This window comes from Ceratotherium simum, chromosome 5 (genome assembly GCF_057802395.1).
Source record: "Ceratotherium simum simum isolate JZ-2026a chromosome 5, ASM5780239v1, whole genome shotgun sequence".
NCBI lineage: Eukaryota > Metazoa > Chordata > Mammalia > Perissodactyla > Rhinocerotidae > Ceratotherium > Ceratotherium simum.
This window is the reverse complement of record NC_141904.1, coordinates 3,253,342-3,263,732: the sequence shown is the minus strand read 5'-3', so window position 1 is coordinate 3,263,732 and position 10,391 is coordinate 3,253,342. Positions and strand designations below refer to the sequence as shown.

Sequence of the window (10,391 nt, the reverse complement as noted above, 5' to 3'; positions counted from 1 at the left end):
TACAGCCACAAGCCGCCGTCGTTTGGTGAGGTCTGTGTCAATTCATGTTGAATAAGCCTGGCATTGGTCATTCAAATGCTTTGCTTTGTTTTCTTTTAAAATTATAGACAAAAATGATGTTTTTAGTCTTCTCTTTAAGAGTAAAAAAGAGCTGCATTTCTGAAAAATAGTGGTCGTTAATTCTTGGACTTGGGTTCAATCTGTGGTGTACATTAAAGGTATTGTCGTTCAATGTTGTAGGCAGTCAAGAATCAGAGCAGGTGCTTTTACGATCAAAACGTATAGGTTTAAACTCAGGCCTCTCTCTTTACAGATTCTGTGACCTCGGGAAAGTTAATTAACCTCTCTGAGGCTCAGTTTCCTAATCTGTGAAATGAGAAAAATTTAAAAATAATAACAGCCCCAGAGAGGTTTTATAAGCATTCAATGCATAACAATGCTTGGTACAATACCAGGCATATGATAAGAATTCAACAAATTATAGAGACATTATTTTATATAAATACCATACATTTCATGTTTAAATACATTTGTATTTCATGAATATATGTACTTTTAAGTATAATATACATACGTATGTGTATATATATAAAATACATTTTTTAAGTTTCTAAGTTTTGGGCTCTCATATATTGGAGGAGGGGAAGTACTTGGGCAAGAGGACTGGCTGTAATAAACTTTCCTTTTGGGCTTCTGTCTGTCACTGCTAACTCAGCATTCCACTTTTATGGCATTCAAATTAAATTACTACTGCCTGCACAATTAGAGACTTTCTCGGCATAAACCCTATGCTTCAAATCAAGCAGATCGAGTGTTTACTTGAAAATAAATCTAACGTAATTCTCAGAAAAAGCCAGGCGTGCTTCCGTCTAAAACGGTGGCGATGTGCTTCCAGGCGCACGTAGGGCATGGATGGCGATGTTTGAATTGCCATCTAGTGAGGTTATCTTGCTTCCACGCCACCTCTCTCCCTAATCCCTAGCCACCTGATGTGTTTTTTATGTCTCTTGATTTTAATCACAGAAAATGAAATGGGAAATACCTGAGGCTCTAGCGTCCCTTTGCCAGTACACTGACAGAGCCTATATCCAGATTTGCCTCTAGAATTTGTTCTATAATTCCCTCGGATTTGTTGATAACTGCTGTCTAGTTATCATATGCCCAATATGAGTTCACCAAAAATTGTCAACTGGAAAAATGAAGAAGCAGCAGAAGCATTAGTGTACCCAGTATAAACAGTGCTAACCTTTAAACATGCAAATAAGCATGAAAATAACTAATGCTTCTCTGTCGTTTCCATGGTGAGTAAGGTAACGTCAACAGTTGTCTTTTCAAAATCTGTTTGTGCAATGAGTAACTCGTATTGTGTCTCAACTTCACAGGAAGTTCCTCTACTTGAACTTGACTTGGAGGTTTGACAGAACAAATTATTCCTGAACTTCTGAATTATTAATCTTGGCTGCATGATATGCAAATCAGGCTGCAGTGACTATGTCCAGCGGCAGAGCACTGGGTCAGAAGCTCCATCAAGTTGCTGGTAAAGAACTTCTGCTGAGGGATCCAGGCCTTGCAACAGAATGGTAAGTTAACAACTCAACGTCACTCGAGTGTGTAAGGTAACGCTAGACCGCCTGTTAGTTAGGGGTTTCTCTTAAAAGAGGCCTGTGAGCAATTAATGTTTTAAGTAATGTTTAAATAAACTGAACTGTCGTGCATAAGTACATGTAGAACAGCAAAAGAAACAGAACGGAAGTCAATTTTTTTCCTCTACATTTATTTTTTACAAAATTTAGTGTCTTGTTTTAATTGTCAAACACTAAACTTGTTTTATTTAAAGACGTTTATTATATTTGCTAATGTTTTGGTGACATATTTCAACAAAAGAGTAATTGGATTTGCTTAGTAAATTATAACTATTTACAGAAAAAACTTAAAGTTCCTAAATCATATGAAATAATCTGTCATATATAATATTTTCATCTTTATAAAATAAAGTGTTAGAGAGAATTTTAAGGCATTCTAAAGATTAAATTCAGCATTTATGTTTGTAAAAATTACATTATTCAAGAATATAACTCACTAAGAAAAAATGGAAAATTGCAGAAACCATTGCTAATATGCCTTCCAGAACATTTTATAATTAGAGAAGTATTTTTAAATAAATTCATAAACACATGATTTGATACCACACTATCACTTTTTAATACCTTCACTTCTGGTGTAATTTCTGGAATATATTAGAAAATGAAGTCATCAATATTAAATTATTGTATCTTTTCAGTGTGAATATATTTTTATCCAAATAATTAATGAAAAAATAAATTTGTTAAAAAAATACTCATATTAACATGTAAATTTGCCTTAAGGAAGCAATTAAGAATTAAAATTTCATACGTGTTTTTTGTTTAATTTTGATGATTATAAGAAGAAACAATTTAATAATAAACTATCAAAATATTTTTTAATTTGTTTCAAAAATGTACATTTTAAAAAGGATGAATACAATTAAAGTGAAGGAAACATTATTCTCAAATTAAAAATGAGTACTACTGATCTGCTTATGTGAATAAATTGAATATTGCTTGTAGTTTAATAATTCTAACAGGTTTATATATATTTTCGGATCTACAATTAAAGATTTCACTTTAATTGCCAATATCTTAAAAAAAAAAGCCTGTTAAAAATAATTCATCCAAATGACCTATAACCTATTTATCATGATTTCTATTTCCTAAAAATTAAAATTAAACCACTAGAAAGCAGAAGAGAGAATATTAATTTCACGAGACAATTTCCCTTCAATTGGGAATTTTGCTTAAAGGATAGCTTACTTCATTAATTTGGAGAATGGTGCTGGCCACTCTAAAAACACACCAAACCACAAACATCGTCCAATGCAGAATCGAATACTCTAAAAATTGTGGGTCCTGGGAGGTTAAATTGGCCTGCAACTTTAGACAGTCTTACATTTATAAAACCACAATTTGTTAATATTATGGACTTAGGAAAATTATCTTAAGAATGAAATAAATGTATCAAAAAGCAGATTATAAAACGTCGTATTTTTGTAAAAATAAATTCAAATAAATATTAAACTGTAGGGAGGTATTCAAATATTAGGAGTGGTTGGTTTACAGACAGTTTTGATTTCTTCTTTCTGTCCATCTGCATGTTCTGAGTGAGTGTTGCATAATAACATGTATTTTAAAAAGTTATTTTTAAAAAAAGAAGGAAGCAGTCTGAAAGGCAGGAGAAGGTGACCGCCATTCATTTTCCTTCTCCCAGTCCTGCATTCTCTGCCCCTCCGACCGCCCTCTATCCGCAGTGCACGGCTCAGGTGCAGCAGAACTCTCTACGGCTTCAGCGTGGCGCCTAACTTGCCCGAGTGGCAGTTATTGGTAATCTGCTTCTAGCTATGCCAGTCCTCCCGGCTCTATCTTCCTTCCACAGCAGGGAAAGCTTTCTGCTGCACATAAGCTACGGACATCAGTCAGTACATGTAAGAAGTGAGGAGGCAGAAAGATAAGAGTTATGAGTAGAAGAAGAGGAAATTCAAAAATGAAGCCAATGAGTTTCTTGTCTCAAGGAAACTTTCTATTGCCTTAACATTCATTTGAGTGCGCGTACCAGCTTTCTGAGTTTTCCCAAAATAACCAGGTTGCGCAGAACTAAGCCTCGAGGGACTCCAACATTTAAAGCTGGGGCAAAGAAGGGTTAGACCACAAAAGTCTACAAAGAGAGAAAGGAGGACAAGGGGATTGCCACGTCATAGGAGGCAAGGTTGACGGTGCTTCCGGAAGTCGCAGAATTGAAAGCAGCTGGGAAGTCCCTCGATTACAACCAACACGAAGAGTGCTATTCGACGAAGATATGTTTAGAAAATTTTATTCTCAACCTTGCTTTCTCCTCGTTAGAAATAAGTAGGATTTAATATTTAACAATGACAGTCCTGTACATTTGTAAGAAATTCCGGTTCTTTAAATCCTTTACGCAGCCACAGACAATCTGGCCCCATTGCAAGAGAGAAAATGGCCAGTGAGGAAGACAGTTGAGATTTGAATGAATCAGACTGCTTGTTTCCTTGGCCCCTATTCAGAAGGAGCTGTGATGGAGGTCTTTTTCTAGATGTATGACCTCAGGAAGATACTTAATTTTCCAAACCTCAGTGACTTCATGTGTAAAGTGAGAACAATAGCAGTTCCCACCTCATTAGGTCACTGCGAGTATTAAATGAGATAATCCTGGAAAAGTGGTGAGCCCAGTGCCTCATTCACTATAAGCTGTCAGTAAATAGAGGCCACTGTTATTATTTCTAAGATTTTCAGCTTTCATATTTTAAACTGTAAAAAATCGTGTTTTAAAACCGGAGTTGCATTTTATGAATTTAATAAAATAAGCATAATTCTTTGACAATACAGAAAAAGAATAAAAGCTATTAAAATATCAAGACTGGAGTTATATAACAATCCCTGTTTCCTCTTGTAGATTGTGGTTCAATTCAGTTTAACTCAGCAGAATTTGTCAAACTGTGATCTGCTAGAGACCATGGCAGGTCCTGGAGACACAAAAATGAATTAGACTCTCCTCTTCACTTACTTCTTTCCACTTTCCCTTGACCTCTTTGCTGTTTGTTAAGTCCTCTACGTGTTTCCACCTCAGGACCTTTGCACGTGCCTTTCCTTATGTCTGGAACCCTCGTTATCATTATGTGACATGTATTTGTTTATTTCCTCATCTTTCCCAAGACAGTATAAACTGTTTGTGATTAGGAACTTTATTTTACTCAATGCCATTATTTCCAGTGCTAGCATGTAGTTCAAAGGTACTCAGTAAATATCCGTTGAAATAATAGATTAGTGACATATATACGTGTACATACGTGTATGTGTATATATGCACTCCTTACTAATGTAACCTACTCTCCATAGTCCAACTTTTAAGTGTTTTATTATTATTATTATGTTTGGTCTTTAGTCATAGTCTAGAGTTTCATCCTTATGTTTTCTCTTTCCTTTAGGCATTGAATGCAACTTGCAAAAACTGGCTAGCAGCAGAGGCTGCCCTGGAAAAGTACTACCTCCCCATTTTTTATGGGGTTGAGTTCATCGTGGGACTCCTCGGGAATACGGCTGTTGTGTTTGGCTACCTCTTCTGCCTGAAGAGCTGGACCAGCAGTAACATCTATCTCTTTAACCTCTCTATCTCTGACTTGGCCTTTTTGTGCACCCTTCCCATGCTGATGAGAACGTATGCCCACGGGCGATGGATGTATGCGGACGTGCTCTGCACAGTCAACCGATACGTGCTTCACGCCAACCTCTACACCAGCATTCTTTTCCTCACGTTCATCAGCATTGACCGGTACCTGCTCATGAAGTACCCTTTCCGGGAACACCTTCTGCAAAAGAAAGAGTTTGCTGTTTTAATCTCTGTGGCCATCTGGGTTTTAGTAACCTTAGAGCTACTGCCCATACTTTCTGTGATAAATCCTGTTACAGCCGACAACAGTACCAACTGTAACGACTATGCAAGTTCTGGGGACCCCACATACAACCTCATTTATAGCATGTGTCTAACCTTCTTAGGGTTCCTCATTCCTCTTTCTGTGATGTGCTTCTTTTATTTCAAGATTGTCCTTTTCCTGAGGGAGAGGAGCAGGCAGCTGGCTACTGCTTTGCCCCTGGAGAAGCCCCTCACCCTCGTCATCATGGCGGTCGTGATCTTCTCTGTGCTCTTCACGCCCTACCACATCCTGAGGAACGTGCGCATCGCCTCCCGCCTGGGGAACAGGGCGCAGCACCAGTGCACGCAGGCCACCATCAGCACCTTCTACATTGTGACCCGGCCTCTGGCCTTTCTGAACAGCGTCATCAATCCTGTCTTCTATTTCCTCATGGGAGATCACTTCAGGGAGATGCTGATGAGTAAACTGAGGCACCACTTCAAATCCTTTACATCCTTCAGAAGATGAGCTAATGGACTCACGTTTTCATTCGGGGAAAAGTGAGGTATTGCGTAACAGAGTGTTATACGCACGCAGCTGTCAGCCAGTTAGAGTTTAACTCATAAACGTAAATTAAAGAGGGCCGCAGTCCTGCCCCTGTGTTAAAGACGTGTCATACTCGGTGTATGCGAAAAGAAGAGGATGGGGAGTAGTTATTGGTTTCTTCCCCTAAGAGTTGAAAGGAGTTGGACTAGCACCACCTAGTGTTTGGGCGCGTGAGTCCAAACCGTCAGCTGTTACAAGACCTTCGCAATCCGTGCAAAAGGACTGGAACAGCAAAGCAGCAGCAAGTTGTCTGCATTTAGTCCAGACTGTAAAAGAAATTGCACTGGCAACATTCTCTATGTTGTTCTCATTCATACAATCCTGTAAGCTTATGTGAGAACTGAATAACGGAAGATTACACATACACTATCAACCAGTGTTGTTAGAAGTTGTGCTTTTGAGCAAATTTAAGTAAACAATAATAACAAGGAGCAAGAAAGCAACATAATGAGTTCAGAGATGCCTATAAGACATTGCTTTATATTGATCATGAATTGGGGTCAAGTTGTAATTATAAGTCCTTTTCTGGTTTTTAGTGCAAAGATTCATATCAAATAGAACCTAAAGAGACAGTTCAACAAAGAGAGAGGCATGTTTGAGCTTGTCTCTCAGGGGTTTTAGGTGTAAAGGATTTTATCAAAATACTAGAAAGAGATACCAAGGAGAGTTACAAAAATCTCAGAGTTACAGAACACAAAGTGCCTGTAAGGAAACCCAAAGCAACACAAAACAAAACAAAACAAAATATTGCTTTTATGATGATTGTACCATCTAGCATTTTATTATCACAATTGGATCATCAGTGCATGGAAATATATTATGTTCCTTAGCCTTGCTGCTCTTGACTACACAGTAAACTTTAAAATATATTAATGTCATAAAACCAGCAAATAAGAGGAAATGAAATGTAATACCAAAATTCGTTGGGTTAATTTTCCCTTTTGGAAGGAAAGTCCCAGTTTTTCTCCCCCACCCCCACAGATTTTTTTATAAGCAATAGATAATTTACAAGGACAACTTTATCTTAGAGAGAGCGGCTCACACCTGGAGTGAGCCTTGTTTTCGTGGAACCTTATTTAAGACTACCGGAGGAAATTTCTAAACAAAATGCACTTTACGAAATTGTAGAATACAAGGAATATTTATGTGCATATCAATAGAGATTATCCCAGGAGGGTTAGTTAGACACCGTTCTATGCCATGAAACAAATTAGGGAAAAGAAAAACCAAGTGCTGCATTAGCTTTTTATGTCAAATGAGTACCACATACTAATACACTTACTATATGCAACAAAAGGTGTCCATGGCTATTTGTCTATGCTGCTTTCCTTGAGGTCGTTAGCTGTAACATGAAGGATAAAATAAGCATGAGCAAAGACACAAAAGTCCATTGTCCTTCCTGTTCTGAGATGATATTCCTGTTCTGGTTATATCATATTCCGATATTTCCAAAACTCAAAATATTCCCAGTTAATGCTTCTACACTGCAAGCAACTGTAATATTATAAAAACACATTACTTACAAAGGATTCATTTTCTTACATAGAATTAGGCTTTAGGTATTTTTTTCATGCTTTCTCTTTATAATCAATATTTTAAAAATTTCAGTGTAATTTTATAACTGCCTGATAATAAACTGAAAACAGAATCTCCTGAATTTCTTCATCAGAAAAGTCCACAAAAAGGGCCATAGGAAAGAAGTATTTGATTACTTCTGCAAAATTAGCAACATATAACTTAAGGAGTGGTAGTGGTAGACTCTTTCTAATAGTGCAGTGAAATATTTTGTGAAACCACAAACGCTTACATATACCTTATAACAAAAATGTTAAGTAATTTTGTAGCACGTCTTAATTCTTTTCTCACTCAAATCTGTCATGTGGTAACTTAATCCTTAACAGACTAAAGAGACCTGCACTAAAATTATAAGATCTATTTCACTTGCTTTTTAGATGATTGTAAGACTCACAAACAATAAATAATGGAAATCCTTGCTGGGTTTGTGGTTTTCAAAGGAAATAATGTGCTTTTTTATCTTGTCTTTTAATTGACTCCCTAGTGTCTTCAGAATCATGTCTAAACTATTTGGTCCAATATTTTGCGATCTGAACCCACTGACTCTTCGTACATTATCTCCCACACTGTTGTCATAAACTATACCCTCCAGCCAAAGATAGCTACTTCATTTCATTATATTCAGAAATTTCTTCACTGTGTACACCTGTTTGCTCACCCCTGTTCCATCATGCCCACATATAAAAATTCTAAGCATCTTTTAAGGTCCATCTCATCTGTCACTCTTTCTTAAAGTCATCCTTTAGATCTTCTCCCCAAATCTGGCAATAAATCTGTCTACCTTTGGGATTTCAGACTGCTTTTACGTACCGTTTTTATGAAATGCATTATTTTTTCCTTATATTATAGTTGTTTAGATTCGAGTCAACTCTAAGTTCTGCGAATGGAAAAACCATATCTAATTCTTTATTGTCCTCAGAGCACCTAGCAAGGCACATTTTAAAAGATTGTGTATTATGAATAAATATCTTACAGAACAAATTAGAATTCAATGCTCCTTTTTAGTGTGCATGATCAAGCTGTTTTTGTCATCACTACTTTTGTAAGGAATACTATTTTACATGAAGAATAGAGTGTATATGCACTAATACAGGTGCCAGCTGCCATTGCCCTGTCCCTTATATTTTCCTCTATATATTTTTTTCCCATTTGTCTTTTTATTTTTTAATTTTTTGTTTATTGCAGTAACATTGGTTTATGACATTGTAAAAATTTCAGGTATACATTCATTGTACTTCTATTTCTGCATAGATTACATCATGTTCATCACCAAAATACTAATTACAACCCATCACCACACACATGTACCGAATTATCCCTTTCACCCTCCTCCTCCCCCTTCCCCTCTGGTAACCACCCATCCAATCTCTGTCCCTATGTGTTTGTTTATTGTTGTTATTATCTACTACTTAATGAAGGAAATCATACGGTATTGGACCTTCTCCCTCTGACTTATTTCACTTTGCATAATACCCTCAATGTCCATCCACGTTGTCACAAATGGCTGGATTTCATCGTTTCTTATGGCTGAGTAGTATTCCATTGTGTATATATACCACAGCTTCTTTATCCATTCATCCCTTGATGGGCACTTAGGTTGCTTCCAAGTCTTGGCTATCGTGAATAAGGCTGCAATGAACACAGGGGTGCATGTACCTTTACAAATTGGTGTTTTCAAGTTCTTTGGATAAATACCCAACAGTGGAATAGCTGGATCATATGGTAGTTCTATCCTTGATTTTTTGAGGAATCTCCATACTGTTTTCCATAGTGGCTGCACCAGTTTGCACTCCCACCAGCAGTGTATGAGAGTTCCCTTCTCTCCACATCCTCTCCAACACATATTGTTTCCTGTCTTGTTAATTATAGCCATTCTGACGGGCGTGAGGTGATATCTCATTGTAGTTTTGATTTGCATTTCCCTGATAGTGATTTTGAACATCTTTTCATGTGTCTGTTGGCCATCTGTATATCTTCTTCGGAGAAATGTCTGTTCAGGTCTTTTGCCCATTTTTTAATTGGGTTGGTAGTTTTGTTGTTGAGATGCATGAGTTCTTTATATATTTTGGAGATTAAGCCCTTATCAGAAGTATGGTTTGCAAATATCTTCTCCCAATTGTTAGGTTGTCTTTTCGTTTTGTTGATGGTTTCCTTTGCTGTGCAGAAGCTTTTTAGTTTGATGTAGTCCCATTTGTTTATTTTTTCTATTGTTTCTCTTGCCCGGTCAGACGTGGTGTTTGAAAAGATGTTGCTAAGACCGATGTTGAAGAGCGTACTGCCTATGTTTTCTTCTAGAAGTTTCACAGTTTCAGGTCTTACATTCAACTCTTTAATCCATTTGGAGTTAATTTTTGTGTATGGTGTAAGGTAAGGGTCTACTTTCATTTTTTTGCATATGGCTATCCAGTTTTCCCAACACCATTTGTTGAAGAGACTTTCTTTTCTCCATTGTATGTTCTTGGCTCCTTTGTCAAAGATTAGCTGTCCATAGATGTGTGGGTTTATTTCTGGGCTTTCGATTCCATTCCATTGATCTGTGTGTCTGTTTCTGTGCCAGTACCATGCTGTTTTGGTTACTATAGCTTTGTAGTATATTTTGAAATCAGGGAGTGTGATACCTCCAGCTTTGTTCTTTTTTCTCAGGCTTCCTTTGCCTATTCGGGGTCTTTTGTTGTTCCATATAAATTCTAGGATTCTTTGTTCTATTTCTGTGAAAAATGTTGTTGGAACTTTGATAGGGATTGCATCGAATCTATAGATGGCTTTA

The 10,391-nt window shown here is 37.0% G+C and overlaps 1 protein-coding gene across 1 annotated transcript; it reads left to right on the top strand.

The window, feature by feature from the left end:
• The first annotated feature begins 1,388 nt into the window (after positions 1 to 1,388).
• Positions 1,389 to 8,042, top strand: SUCNR1 (succinate receptor 1). Its single transcript, XM_087431704.1, has 2 exons — positions 1,389 to 1,580; positions 5,018 to 8,042. The coding sequence occupies exons 1-2, from the start codon at positions 1,578 to 1,580 to the stop codon at positions 5,969 to 5,971; spliced, it is 957 nt and encodes a 318-aa protein (XP_087287830.1). The 5' UTR covers positions 1,389 to 1,577; the 3' UTR covers positions 5,972 to 8,042.
• Positions 8,043 to 10,391: the final 2,349 nt, after the last annotated feature.